The 15749-nt window shown below is 41.6% G+C and overlaps 1 protein-coding gene across 1 annotated transcript; it reads left to right on the forward strand.

The window, feature by feature from the left end:
• The first annotated feature begins 7562 nt into the window (after positions 1-7562).
• On the forward strand, positions 7563-8510 carry LOC118078904 (olfactory receptor 14C36-like). Its single transcript, XM_035102911.3, has one exon. It carries the CDS (start codon positions 7575-7577, stop codon positions 8508-8510), a length of 936 nt encoding a protein of 311 aa, XP_034958802.2. The 5' UTR covers positions 7563-7574.
• The last annotated feature ends 7239 nt before the right edge of the window (positions 8511-15749 follow it).

The following is a 15749-nucleotide window of genomic DNA, read 5'->3' on the forward strand; positions in this document are numbered from 1 at the left end:
TTTCCTCCCACCACTAGGTCTGTGTGCTGTTTGCTCCATTTGGTCCTTGACATTTGGATGATCATCTACAGCACTTGATAGACTCCTAGCTTCAGGACCACTGTCTGCCTCCCCCACATAAGTCAGTTTAAAGCCCTCCTGATGAGGTTTTTGAGATTAATGGCAAAAACATTCCTCCCAACCCTTGTGAGGTGCAGCCCATCACTTGCCAGAAGTCCGTCTTCAAGAAACTGCAGACCGTGATCAGGGAATCCAAACCATTCCTGCTTGCACCATTTGTGAAGCCAGTTGTTCACTTCCCCTATTCCCCCCTCTCTCCCTGGACGACATCATTCAACTGGGAGGACAGATGAGATGACAATTTGTGCATTCAATTGCTTCAAAAATTAATTTTTTGCATTTAATTGATTCCCTACTGGGTGGGGACAGCGGCAGTGTTGTGTGGATGTGCCAGGTATGCTGTCATCTAGGTACAAAGGTTCATGATGTGATTGAGAAGTTGCCAGTGACCACTGCCCCTTCTTTCTTAATCATGTGGGTACAAATTATAATTCCAGACACAGCCTTAAATATATAGCAAGGGATTATGAGACTCTGGGTAGGAAATTGAAGGGCTGGGGGTACAGGTGGTTTTTTCACCACTCCTTCTTGATGAAGGTCATGGCCCAGAAAGAGAGAGGAAAATACTGGAAGTAAACAACTGGCTGTGCAGGTGGTGTTATCAGGAAAAGGTTGGATTCTCCTTCCTTAAGGAAAGGCATCTGGCAAGAGGTGGGTTGCACTTCACAGCAGTTGGCAAGAATGTGTTTGCTAAGAGTTGTATGGACCTGAATACGAGATCTTTAAAATAAATCTGAACAGTAGGGGGACAGCATTACAGATGACAGGGGAACAACTGGTACCAGGGATAATAGTTTCAATGATGAACAGGGAACTGAGGCAGTGCTACAGAAACCTGCTAAAAGGCAGTAGACTGCAAAAAGAAAGCAGCTGGGGAAATGACTCATGGTTTCACTTGTCTCTACGCTAATACACAGAGTATGGAAAACAAGCAAGACAAATTTGAGTTATAAATAAGTTAAAAGGCCCCCTGACCATTAGGTCCAGTCGCAGACAACTCTGTGTCACTGTAAAGTGTTACAGGCCAAGGGAGCCAGCGTACAGCTTTCAGGTCATGTGGCCAGCATGACTAAGCTGCTTCTGGTGAACCAGAGTAGTGCACGGAAATGCTATTTACCTTCCCGCCAGAGCGGTACCTATTTATCTACTTGCACTGTGTGCTTTCAAACTGCTAGATTGGCAGGAGCTGGGACCAAACAATGGGAGCTCATCCCATCACGGGGATTCGAACCACCAACCTTCTGATGGGCAAGCCCTAGGCTCTGTGGTTTAAGCATTACTGAAATCTGGTAGGATGAGACTCATGACTGGAATGTACGAATTGAGGGATATAACCTATTCAAAAAGAAATATACCAAACAGAGAGGGAGGAAGAATAACATTATATGTAAAGGATGTGTACACTCGTGAAGAGATCCATGATTTGGAGCAGGGAAGGCAGCTTGAGATTATATCAGAACAAATTGTAGGAGAGAGAAACAGCAGTGACCTTATTGTGGGTGTCTTCTATAGACCTCCAAGAGAGACAGAGGACTTGGATGGTGATTTCTACAGCAAATTATCAAACATTCAAAAAGCAGAGATACTGGGGGCCTGGGGAGGAAGTGATCATGTCTCCTTGGGTTTCACAAGAGGACTTCAAAAAGACTGATTGAACTGAGAACAGCCATCCACCTTCATAAAACACATCAAGGTGGATATATACACATCCCCAGAACTTCATGTTTGGCAGGAGGACCCTTCAAAGTATGATGTCCTAGGTTTGCGTGTCACCCACGAATGGAGTGGTGTCACTGAATGGGTACATCCCTTGCCTGTATACTACTCCATGGTGTCTTTCTGGTAAGTAAGGAGTGGAGCATACAACCCCACCATGCAGAGGAACCTTGGTCTGAGTGGAAAGGACCCCCTCCTCTTAGGCAGTATTTTTTTTTTTTTATGCACAGCTACTTAGATAGAGTAGAGAGAGCCTCCCATGGCAACCCTCTTACTTAGATTGTACTGTTCCAATCACACCAATTGCTACTGTTCTGCTCTTTTGTTCAAATTAGGTGGTCAGCCTCAAACGTTAGTTGAAAGTTCCCTACCCTTCTGGCTGGCTACCACTAATTTGTACAAAACGTGATTTGACACAGCTTCCTGGTTGAATTATGTCTTACCTGTATGCTCTACTCTCCACTTACCAGAAAGTCACTGTAAAGTCATTGTAAGGCATTTCCCCCATTTTCTCACTAGCTAGATATTTCCTGCAAATTAGAGTAACCTAAATATATCTTACAAAGCAAAGTGTAAGGGTCAAAGCTTCCAAACAAGTAAGAAATAAGTTGGTTTTTAAAAAAGGAAATATGGGCTCTTTTGCCACTTTTGATGAATCAGAAAAAAGTTTGAAAGTTAATGAACTGTAAATCTCCAAGGTACAATTCCACATTGCAACTTATGGATCACATTAGTGATTCACAACTTCATGAACACTATGGGGAGCAGAGATTAATCACTCTCCTTTTCACAGTACAGTACCTGCTTCTGTACATAAATTGTAATATCAAAGCGCTGGAGTTTCTCGGCGCGAGAAATCTCCCTGTCCAGCTGACATGGTGATCAACCGGAAGTCCAGGCATACAACCACCTTCATATTCTAAGAGGAATAACTTCAAGTTGAGGTGAGTATTTTCATGAATTATATTCAGTACAAAATATGGATCTAATCAAAATGCTGAGAGTAGCGCCCTTTAAAAGAATGGGACTTAAGTTATTCACCATAACTAATGGGTGTCCCATCAATTACAAGCATGACTAAGTCTGGATACAAAAACATGAGCTCAAGATTCTACTTCTAACAATGGTGTGACTTGCCAGACAGGATAGTATCCAACACTATTATGATAATGCATTTTTAAGTTTTTGCCACTTTGCTTTTTTCAATAAAAAGTAATAATGTACAAATTGTTTGCATCTGCCTTTTTTAAAAAATGGCAGGAGCTCTTAATTGTATCTGTACCATTAATCAAAGTAACATTACAAAGAGAATGTATGATATACAAGATGTATGTTACTTGTAAGAGTAAATGGGTACTGGATGGTCACAAACTAGAGCAGACCAAATACTTCCAGTACCTAGGGCTTCTATTCCATCATTCTGAGTCCTGGAAACACCATTGGCAGACTGCCTATCAAAAGGTGGAGGTAAGCAAACTGGCTATACTTTGATTCTTCTATACAAGGGGAGACCATTATGTTCCCCCCCAAAAAAATCGCAAAATCTGTCTCTCAACTCCTCTATGCCTCAAACGTCTGGTTCAATGGCTCATTCCCCATGTTTGATGGGTTCCAGGCAAAGTTCCTCCGATCCCTTTTACAGGTTCCAAATTGTGTTCCAAATGCAATTTTATTTTTAGAAACAGGTGAATGCCCTCTCTCAACAAAAGCATGGTTGGCTGCCCTGAGATACTTTGGCCTAGGGAAGGGGTTACTGTACTTAAACAATGAGGAGTTTACGAGCTCATGAATGAAAACTATGGTCAGAAAAGCCACTTCAATTGGACTGCCACCTTCTCTCTTGTACCATCTGGGATATGATACCACCCTTGAATCTCTGAGGCAAAGGCTCTGGGACATATCACATAGTGATCTCCGATCTCAATCTCATGTTTTCTGTGGCCCGAAAGCTGTAGGAATTCATTACGGTACTATTTTCAGATACTTGCATATCTTAGAAATCTGTCTGTACCAACTTATTGGTGTCTTTTTACCAAAGCCAAATTAAATGTATTTCTATCAGAAGTGCTAATGAAAGACTGAGAGGGATCACTTATCAGAATAGGCTCTGTCTACGCTCTCAGGACGTTGGTTGTATGAGGCATATCCTACTGCATTGCGGACAATATGAGCAAGCTAGGGATCTATTGATTAAACCCCTACTGGCAAATTGGCTGGGTGAATCCGAAGCCTGCTATACTAAATATCTTCTGGACGACAAGTCTAATGATATCACAGTGGCTGTGGCAAAGTTTCTTTCGGTAGTCATACTTATTACTTACTAAAGATAATCATACTCAAGACTAAAGAAATATCGTCTCGGTCTTCCTCTCCAGGGGGGGTTGTCTGTATGAATCTGTATTTTATTCTGAATCTATGTTACGGATATTTGGACTGTAATAAAGATTTATTATGTTCCTTGTAAAAGAATAAACATCCAAGAAATTTGCTGAATCATGCATCCGCGTTAGGCATAAATAGAGATTTCCACTGTGACATTTACGGTAAAACAGTAAAACGATGGCAGTTGCAGTTCAGAAATTTCTAGAGGGGCACAGGTCTCCACCCCCCTTTTTAAGATTTTTTATTTATTTAGAATTTTCATAATACAACAGAAAAAAGAAATAAAGAAATAAAAGTAAATATACTACCAAAACAACATTTGATGATAAATATACAAATAATAATACAACAAAATACAAAGAAAAAAACTACCAAACAAATCAAGATAAATAGTTCCCTCTCACCCTTCACCCTACACCCCCCCCCCGTGTGACTTCCAGCCTATTCTCTATTTCAACATTGGTTTCCCAAAAGAATTTTTGTATACATTTTTGGATATTTTATATCGTGATTATTTATATTACTTGAACTGTTCACCTGTCTGTTAAGAGGCTGGTGTTTTCCACAAATTTCTTCTTATAATCATTGAATTTCCCCCAATCTTTATCGACTTTCTGTTTAGATATCCTTTTGATTTCTCCTATTTTCCTTGCCATATTTTGATATCTTATTAATTTGATTTGCCAATCCTCTATCGTTGGAATTTGTGTACACTTTTCCATCTCTTTGCTATGAGAAGTCTAGCAGATGTGGTTGCATACATGATTAAACACTTATAAGTGGGATAAGGTTTCCACCCATGATGTAGAGCACAATCCTTTGCAGGTTGACTCCTTCATAAGCCTGTGTCTTCAATTCTGCTTACTACCAGATAAATCTACAACCCTATAAATGCTTACTTGGGAGGGACTTGTTTATATGTAAACATTTTGATATTTGAACTGTTAGTAAATTTTGAATGAACTCACTATGGATGAAATAAGAAGGAAAATTAATTTATTCATAAGATAAAATTGGTTAGAATGGTATTTAGTGGTATAGTGCTGGATTCATTAAAAATGATGCAAAGTGTCTCAAACCAAAGATGTTGACTGCCTATTAAATAGAAGTATCCTTGTTGCTTTCTAAGTGAAGTTGGATTTACTTGATTTTGCTGCAAAGTACTGAGGGACGCATGTGGTGCTGTGGTCTAAACCACAGAGCCTAGGGCTTGCCGATCAGAAGGTCGGTGGTTTGAATCCCCACGATGCGGTGAGCTCCCGTTGTTCAGTCCCAGCTCCTGCCAACCTAGCAGTTCGAAAGTATGCCAAAAAGTGCAAGTAGATAAACAGGTACTGCTCCGGCAGGAAGGTAAACGGTGTTTTCGTGCACTGCTTTGGTTTCACCAGAAGCGGCTTAGTCATGCTGGCCACATGACCTGGAAAAACTGCCTGCGGACAAACACCGGCTCCCTGTAAAGCGAGATGAGCGCCGCAACCTCAGAGTCATCTGCGACTGGACCTAATGGTCAGGGGTACCTTTACATTTACCTATCTAATAATGTCACGAAGGGTCACGAAGAGTTGGACACGACTAAACGACTAAACAACAACAACATATCTAATAATGTAACATGAAAGGACATGATTTTGGAAAGGATGGAATAAGGTATGATGTACCAAAGGCTCGGCTGAGGAAGCTCTGACTCTCTGTGGTTGTGAGAGAAGTGCCTTAACTCCGTTCTCAGCATCCCTCAATACAGTTCAATTAGGACTGTACAGAAGGGGAATTCGTCTCTTCTTTAGCTACTACAGTGGTACCTCTGGTTAAGAACTTAATTCATTCCGGAGGTCCGTTCTTAACCTGAAACTGTTCTTAACCAGAAACACCACTTTAGCTAATGGGGCCTCCTGCTGCTGCCGCGCCGCAGGAGCACGATTTCTGTTCTCATCCTGAAGCAAAGTTCTTAACCTGAGGTACTATTTCTGGGTTAGCGGAGTTTGTAACCTGAAGCGTTTGTAACCTGAAGCATTTGTAACCCGAGGTACCACTGTATTGAAAGCTGTACACTGCCAGAGAAGGAATGTGCCTTCCCTCTGCAAAAAATACCATGTTTCCAATTTCTTGGTGTAGCAGGGGCTTCCCTATTTGCACAGCCAGCATAGTATGTGGACCACAGCCTTAGGGAGCAATCCTACACACAAGAAGGTGGCATGATGAAAGTCTCACGTAAATTAGGCTTGCATAAAATATACCAGATCCATACTCCATTCAGGTGTAGGGCTAGGGCTGTCAGAGATGTCCTGTCTGGCAGAGTGAAAACAAGCTTTCAAAACAGTACTGTATTTAAAATAGTGTTTGAAATAGATGTTTTTCCTGATTTAACTCACACTGGGTTGGCAAGCCATGTAAAGAAGTGAACAGGTTTATGATCCATACTGAGCCGCCTTCTCAGATTTATTCTCTAGGAGCTGAGGGTGAGGCATTTTGGCTGTATCATGTGCATTTTGGCTGTATCATGAATCGCATGGCTCAGCCACCGAACCAGACTCATCCCAGTGGATCTTGCTATAGGATTACTCCCTTTGAGAAAAGGGAAAATTCTGTCTCTCCTTGTCCAGCAGGCTTAATTGCTTTTCATTTTCGTGAATACATATACAATGGTTCCTTGGTTTAAGAACAGCCCTGTTTACGAACTATTTGGTTTAAGAACTCCGCAAAACCAGAGGTAGTGTCCCGGTTTGCGAACTTTACCTTGGTCTAAGAACGGAAGTCGAACAGTGGAAGGGCACTGGCAGCGGGAAGCCTCATTAGGGAAAGCGCGCCTCGGTTTAAGAATGGCTTTGGTTTAAGAACGGACTTCCGGAACGGATAAAGTTCATAAACCGAGGTACCACTGTAGTTGGAATAAAACTATTCCAGATGAAATTACTATTTAGTTACTTAATTATTTGTAGGGGCATTTATATTTTACTGCAGGGAGGGAAGCCTGTGAACCTCTACATGACGCTGTACACCAAATCCCATAATCTCTGACCATTGCCCATGAATGCTGGGGTTGCTGAGAACTGACATTATAAAGCAGATAGAGGGTATGAGGTTCCCTGCAGCTGTTATGATATATTATTGAATGATAGCATTCATGAATGGCTTCTCTTCAAGTAGCTATTTCCCCCCTGATGATAACTTGCTTTTGGAGTTTTCAATGTCAGCTATTTCCCCTAAAATTCTTAAATTGTAATAGATATTTCTAAGAGCAAGACATATCACTTAATGGAATTCAACATACATAATCATGAAAAAATGCTTCCCCTTTGCAGAATCACCACCTTAAACAAGCTTACTGTTCACTCCACAGAATATTGGAAAGAAATTAAATGACCAACCAAACTACTGCAACAGAGTTCCTTCTGATGGCATTTTCGGATGATCGTGATGCACAGATTTTGCATTCCGTGATGTTTCTCTTCATTTACTTAACAACCTTAGTGGGGAATATTCTCATCATGACTACTGTGGCCCTAGACCACCACCTACACAGGCCCATGTATTTCTTTTTGACTAACTTGTCATTTTTAGATGTTTGCTACATCTCCACTACTGTGCCCAAATCCATAGCCATTTCACTGACAAACAACAAACTGATTTCTTTTGCTGGATGTGTCACACAGGTCTTCTTAGTGATCACATTTGTTGGTGCTGAGATTACCTTGCTCACTGTCATGACTTATGACCGTTATGTAGCAATCTGCTACCCACTCCAGTATAGGCTAATCATGAACTGGGAGGCCTGTATTCAAATGGCAGCTGCTTCCTGGATAAGCAGCATGGTTCATGCATTTCTGGAAACAACTGTCACCTTCAAATTAAGCTTCTGCCGCTCCAATATTATTGGGCAGTTTTTCTGTGACATGCCTCAGTTACAAAAGATTTCTTGCAGCGATACTAAAGTTTGTGAAGTTTTGTCCTTTGTCCTTGGGCTCAGTGTGTCCTCCTTTTGTATTGTGTTCATCTTTGCTTCTTATGGCTTCATCTTCTCAGTTGTACTGAGGACTCCATCTGCCCAAAGCAGATGTAAAGCTTTATCTACCTGCACTCCACACCTGGCTGTTTTTTCTTTATTTCTCATCACAGCTGTGTTTTCCTACCTGAGACCTAAATCACTTTCCTCTCCCACTGTGGACCTGGTTTCTGCTATATTGTATACGGTGTTGCCACCGGTTCTGAATCCCATCATTTACATCCTCAGGAACAAGGACATACAGAAAGCAGTGTGGCTAATACCTTCAAAATTAAAAAGCTTCATTGCATAATTTAATACACCAACATTCTTGAAACAAAATAATAATAAAAATCCCTTCTAGTAGCACCTTAGAGACCAACTAAGTTTGTCATTGGTATGAGCTTTCATGTGCATGCACACGAAAGCTCATACCAATGACAAACTTAGTTGGTCTCTAAGGTACTACTGGAAGGATACAGCTACCTACCTGTAACCAGCATTCTTGTAAACATTATGTCTAGAAGGACTGACTAAGTGACTGAGTTTGATATTTTGGGGGGAAACCTTATACTGAGCAAGCCCAGTGTAAGCTATTCTGGTGTAAACCATATTAGATGCTCCATTCAGAATCTGTGCTACTGTTGCATTAATGGCTTAAGACAGGGGTTCCCAACAAAATTTTCTCGAGGACCCCTCATCGAGCCGCTATTGTGACAAGGACCCCCATTAATTCCTAATCCTAAAATTAAAAAGTGAGAGCCAAATTTATAGTCTTTTTATACGTTTTTTACAGTTACAACAGAGTACTCCATCAGTATACAGTTAGTTTTAATTTTCAGTTCTTAATGAGATGAGTTAAATCTGTCCTTTGAGTTCATTATTTCTGAAATATTAGGTTCCAAACTTGAAACTTTCACTCTGAAATCTGACTGCAAATCTCTACCTGCCTACTAGTCAGCAGAAAATAACTTTTGGCTCCATTAGCACCTTTTTATTAAACAATTTTGGCTGAGTGAAACATATCCAGCGCCGTGGTGTGAAGATCCCTCCGGCGAGCTCCCCCCCCAAAAAAAATTCCCAAGAATTGACAACCTTTTTTAGGCAGGGGACCCCCAAAGTTGTTGACCATTTTTAGGAAAGGTTCCCCAGAAAAGAAGCTGACAAGAAGCAGCGGGTGGAAATTAGCAAATGCTAAGGAAAGAAGGGGTGAAAGAGGGAGGGAGGGAGGGAGGGAGGGAGGGAGGGAGGGAGGAAGGAAGGAAGGAAGGAAGGAGTCAGAGAAAGAAAGAGAGGGAGGGAGGGAGAGCCGTGCACAGCGCCCAAGCGGCTCTTGCTTTTCTTGCTGGTACAGCGAGCTGGGAGAAGGGACGGACTGACAGGAGCTCCCGTCCACCACCACCCCTCCCAGCTCGCAGCAAAGCAAGCGGAGCAGGCTTGGTAACTGGCAGCGGGGGGGGGGGGGGGATGGGGCATCCCAAAAGTGCTCCTCCTGCCTTCCGTGCCTGCGTTCCAACGGAAGGCAGGCAGGGAAGGCAGGCGGCTCAGCCCGGGAGAGGCTGTTGCTTTTGCAAGCAGAGCTACAGCCTCTTCGGGGCTAGAGCGCCTGCGCTCCGTGGGCTCCTCTAAAGCAATTACTTCGCTTGCTTTAAGGAGAGCCAACAGAAGGCAGGCAGGCGGCTCAGCCCGGGAGAGGCTGTTGCTTTTGCAAGCAAGGTGACAGCCTCTTCGGGGCTAGAGCGCCTGCATTCCATGGGCTTCTCCCACCCAGTCACCCCTCTGTGCAAAGGGGGCTGATTTGTAAGGCGCCCGCACTGCTCCCTCACTGACAGAGGGGGTAAGACCACCACCCCAAAAAACAGTGGCCCCCTCTCTCTCTGGGGGTGGGGGAGGGCGGTGGTATGGGGTGGGGGAGGGGAAGGCGCAGCTGCCGAGGTGAAGAGGTGACCTCGCACCCGCTTCAAAGCCTCCCACCGGGTCCTGAATTGAGGGAGCAGGGGCACCCAGCAGCGAGTCCGCCGCCCTCCGCCGACTCGGGAGTCTCATTGGGTCTCCTCGGAGGAGGCGGAGCCACGCCAAAAACTCCACAGAACAGTGTCTGGAGCTGCTGGCCACAGGCAGGGAGAGGGCGGGAAGGAGGCAAGCGAGCTCTGGGGCTTTCGGCGTGGCGCCTCCTCCTCTGAGGAGACCCAAGGAGACTCCCGAGTCGGCGGAGCGGATTGCTAGGGGCGCCACGCCGCGGCAGCAGTGCGTGGTGTTCCCGCTGCGCGCGCGCCGCTCAGTACGCGCATCTTGGGGAGGTGATCTTGCGGACCCCTCTGGCATAGCTCGCGGACCCCTGGGGGTCCGCGGACCACTTGTTGGGAACCACTGGCTTAAGACAAGCAGAGCAAAAAATGTTTTTGCCTCACATGATCTTTTTTTGCTACTTATCATATGTCAAATTTCCAGGTAACATGATCCAGCTGGCCATGGTTAGGATCCATCCTAAGTCCTACATCTCCGGTCCAGCTATGGTCCGAAACACCCCCTTTTTAGGATTTATGTTGGTTTATGATTCACCATGCTCAGCTCAGATGACCTGATCCCAGCTCAGCCAGAATGGTAGGGATACGCCAATATTCTTCTGGCACAGCAGGAGATGGGGAGCCATGCTGGCATGGTTTAGCTGCATAAGGAACCTCTTGTCTCAACTGCAGGTTCTAACCCTAGTCATCCCAGTGGATCTTGCTGTAAGATTGCTAATTAAACTGGCTACAATCTGGAATTTCTGGTGGGGAGATCAGTCACACAGTACTTAGGTAGCCTGTAGAATTCACTGGACGTGGTGATGGCCACCAATTTAGAAAGCCTTAAAATGGAAATTATAAGAATTAATCCTGGAGAATGAGATTATCAATGACTGTCATGCTCAGTACTCATCAATGGTTATCATTATGCTACATTCATGTTTAAAGACACTATTCTGCTGAATAGAATTTGTTGCTTGGAGAAGCAACAGTAGTAGGAGAAGCAACAGTTGGCATTTCTATAATTATAGGCCAAGTAGCAGAAGTCTCTTTGGGATGTATTTATGGGCTTTTCCTCCTTGTTATTTTAGCAGACTTCAGGTATACAGTGCAATGAGTATATGAACTGGCCCTTAAGTTCTTGCACTTTCCTAACACAGCAAGAACAAACAGGAGCCATATAGGATCATTGGATCCCACAACTAAATACTGGTGATTCTGCAAATTAGTGCATTTTTAAGATGTAGACCATTCAGCTTGGTAGTAGCAAGAGTGATATTTTTTAGAGAACTGAATTCATCCATAAGGAACTGCTTAACAAGAACATATGCTGCTGAGAAAGGAAAAATGCTTCTGACATCCCAGGTGTTCACAGAACTGAACTAAAGTACGCTGAGAAGATTTCCTGTACAGTGCTGATTTTTCCTTCCTCATTCACTGTTTAAAATATGTACTTCTCCAGTTTCTCATTCACTGTTTAAAATATGTACTCCAGTTTCTTGTTTTTTGTACCTTAAATAAAAAAGGTGCAACTTTATTCTAATGATTCTTTATTCTTATGAATTGTTTGTGTTAAATGTTTCAAATGTATTCATTGGCAATAGAGCCATCAGGTTTCATCAATAAAGAGGTTGAATTATGGCAAATTTATTATTAATAGTATGTTTACCTTGATTCTTGTGTCTTATGTTGCTTTAACAGTCAGGAATATTATTTTTGTATTGAAATCAAGGAAACCCAATGAAATATTATATTTTATTAAATGCAATAAAATATGTAAATATAAACACAAGCAAACAAGTCAGTTGACAGAGAGCTCCAGGCAATCGTGCTTCTCTGAAAACCCTACCATCCAGAATGCACAATACTATACAATATAAGCTATGATGCACACTATTTTAGAAAGCTTCAAAAGTGATCTTGACACATTGATAAATAGAGGCCAATTCATGGGATCACAATCAGGAGAGATATAGAGGGGCAATATCCTTTTTCATTGTTGGGGAGCCTAAATAGGATAGGGCTATGTATTGATGACTTGCTTTTGAATTCACCAGATGTATTTAGTAGGACTGTGCAACTGTTAAATTCTAATACAAGACCACTGACAAAATAGTGGAGAATGCCAGAGTATATTATAATACTAAGAATAGTTGGTTGATAGTAGATAGCAGAATACTGCTGGAAGAATACTGAAGCTAATTGAACAAAACAAAAACAAAACAAAACCCAACAACAGTTCATTTATTGTAAAGAAAAGACGACAACTTATGCCACTCTTGATGAATTAGAGAAAGGATTCTAAGTTAAGACATTGTAAATCTCCAAGGTACAACTCCATGATGCAAGTTATGCATCACCTTGGTGATTCACAACTTTATGACTATTATTAGGAGCAGAGATGAAACACTCTCCTCTTCACAGTACACACTTCTGCAAATCAAATTTAGTCTCAGGTACAGATGCATTGCCATCTTCAAAGAGGATCAACTTCAGATTGAGGTGAGCATTTTAATAAATTATGTCCAGAATGAAATAAAGGTCTGATCAAAATTTAATGATGCTAAGAGAAGAGCCATTTAAAAAGAAATGCTTTTTGTTAGCCATGACTAATGGCTGTCACATTGATTGCAATTGATCTGCACTAAGCATGTCTAAGTCTGGTTCAATATTTCACTTCTAACAATGGTATAACGTGTCTGAAACTTTAGTATTAATCTGATAATATTTCATCACGATAATGCATTTCAAAATGTTATCAAAATGTAAAATTTGTTTGCACACTCCTATTGAGGAATGACAACAGCACTGAATGGTATTTGTAACTTTCAGGAAAGGAAAATCATAAATATATATACAAGCTTTACATTTAACATACACAAGTCTGATTTAGGATTTATTTTTTGCAGAAGAAGCATTAAAGAAATTTCCGTATAAGCATGTATTGACATTAGGCATAAATTGAGATTTCCATTGTAACGTTAAAAAGATATATGCTATGAGTGAGAACCTCTGGCCCTCTCATCACCCCAGCCAGGATGGCTGATGATCAGGGGTGATGGCACACTTGCAGTTCAAAAAATGATGGAGGGTCATAGTTTACTTACTCCTGATACAGAGCACAATCCGTTGCTGGTTAACTCCTCACAAGCCTCTCTGTCTTTAATTCTGCTTACTGCCAGGTAAATCTGCATAAGATTACACCTTGGGCTACAAACGTATGCATGTTTACTTGGGAATAACTCCCACTGAAGTCAAAAGGATTGGGTTATATCTAAGCACATTGATGTTTACATTGTCAGTAAATTTAGAATGAGCTCTATTTGGATGAAATGAGAAGGAAAGAGAATAACTGAATGTACTGAGAATAGAAACAGGGATTGATATTTATTTATGTGGTGTTTGGGCAGTATAGAGTTGCATCCTTTAAAAAAGGAATCAAAAGACTGCAAATAATTACCTTCCATAAATACAGGGAAAGACTGAACAGAGGTAGACAATGTTGCGTCTTCCGGACATTTTGGACTACAACTACCATTAGCCCGAGTCAACATGGCCTGTGGTCAGGAATGATGGGAGTTGCATAACAAAAAATGTCTGGGGTGGAATGATGATGGCTTCCCTGACATAGGATGTGGGAGCTAAACTGTCAAAGCCCAGCTATGCCAGGAACATTCTGATGTGGCCAGAAATCTTTTTAATCTGAACCCCTTTCATTTTAATGGATGCTGCTTACTGGTAAATGGATGTTCTCTTAAATGAAATGCAAACCTTTTCTTCTTCTTGGCCAGCAGTATCAATTGTCCTAGTTGCTGCCCATTGGCGGCCAGGAAGAGAATAGTCCAGCTATCACTCAGCATGCTCAGTACATGATCAAGTCCCTTAAGGCAACTCACTGAGCATAAAGCGCTGCCTTGAAGGATTTGATATTGAACCAGGTTTCCTGAGGGGTCTGATTATTTCAAAGTGAAACAGCAATACAATATTGGACGACTCCCAAATTCTTATCCTTTGCTAAAGATGGAAAGACCCTGACCACCCTCAGAATCAACCCTATGTTTATTTATGAATCCTCCCAGCTTTCAACTATCAATGTCTTTTACAACAAGCCTGGTATAATAAATTGTATTTACTTGCCTCATGTAAGTCAGCTATGAATAAGCCATGGAAAATGAGTTTTACAAAAGTTTGTGGCTTGCACCCTAAACAATCATACCTCTTTCCCTAACAAAAGAAGCCTAGAATATAACATTTACAGTTAAAATGTAGCTACAGTTAGCAGTTAAGATGTTTACTGCAATCAATACGGTAGACAACTAAAATTCCCAAGCTTTCTGAAATTACTCCATTTTATTTCTGAAGCTTTTAATTCCTCTTGGTTTCATGTTTTCAACGTTATTTATGATACATATTATGTTTCCTAGTCTATTTTTACATCACTCTGACTTTTTTAAAAATTGTACAGCAGGTTATGCATTATAAAGTAAAATAAAATAAATAAATCTGGTATATCCATAAGCACCAGATTATTTATTTATTAATTTGTCCATTATGGGACAAAATAAGAATTCCCCATAAACAATGAAAACATGTTTCACTTCGAGAGGAAGAGAATTCCAGTTGTTTGTTCATGGCAGTAAGCCTCTTAATTTTTAACTTCAAAGTTGTTGCAGTTAAAACACCTTCCCACAAAAAAGGGCTCATCCACACTTACCTTTGCTCCACCTTTGTAGGCACAAGCCTGGGCTTTCCAGCTCCAACACTTTCCCCACGAAAACCCACTCTTGGAAGCTGAATCAGAGCAAATGAAAATCCATGGAAAACCCAAATTACTGTTTGTTCAGATACAGTATGAGAGAGCAAGTTTTCCTGGGGAAAGCAGTGGGGCAAAAGGGGGGGGGGCTTGGACACAGACTCGGACACATAGAACTGTGCCAAGAAAGTGTGTGGCGAAAGGAAAGTGTGGATGAACCAAAATATAGCTTTAAACGACAATAACTTTGAAGTTTTCAATATGTGTGCCTTGATTTCTTTATGAAAAGAACTGGGCCCATTCAACAGCAATGGGATGAGATTGCTATTTAGTGATGGAGCGCAAAATGGTATTTTCAGCAAAGCATGAGAAAGATTCTTGTCTAAATCCCTGGAGCATTGGTGCTAATCATTGCAGGACCATGTTCTGAACTGTTATAAGGTTTTTATTTTTTAACCCAATGCTTTCATGGGTTAAAATGTTTTCATTTGTATCAATTTTAATTCAATTGTAACATTCAAAGCTACTGAGTCTTCCCCTTCCTTCTTCTCAGCCACAACATGCGAGTACTGATAAACTATTACAGACTTGTTAACACTTAGTGGCTTCATTGTTAGCATAGTAGCTGATATTTTACTGCAGAGTGCAAAATTTGTGGCCTTCCACATACCAGTAATCTCATATAATGGGGATGAGCACAGGAGTGGATGAGAGCTGCTGTCAACAATATCCAGAGTGTCTAATTTATCTCCACATAGGGGTAAACAATGTAGTAAATAGCAGTGGCACT

The sequence above is a fragment of the Zootoca vivipara genome, chromosome 12, assembly GCF_965207765.1.
Source record: "Zootoca vivipara chromosome 12, rZooViv2.hap1.1, whole genome shotgun sequence".
Classification (NCBI taxonomy): domain Eukaryota; kingdom Metazoa; phylum Chordata; class Lepidosauria; order Squamata; family Lacertidae; genus Zootoca; species Zootoca vivipara.

Bases quoted from the DNA above. Each gene is read 5' to 3' on its own strand.
- LOC118078904 (XM_035102911.3), top strand. From the start codon at position 7,575: ATGACCAACCAAACTACTGCAACAGAGTTCCTTCTGATGGCATTTTCG.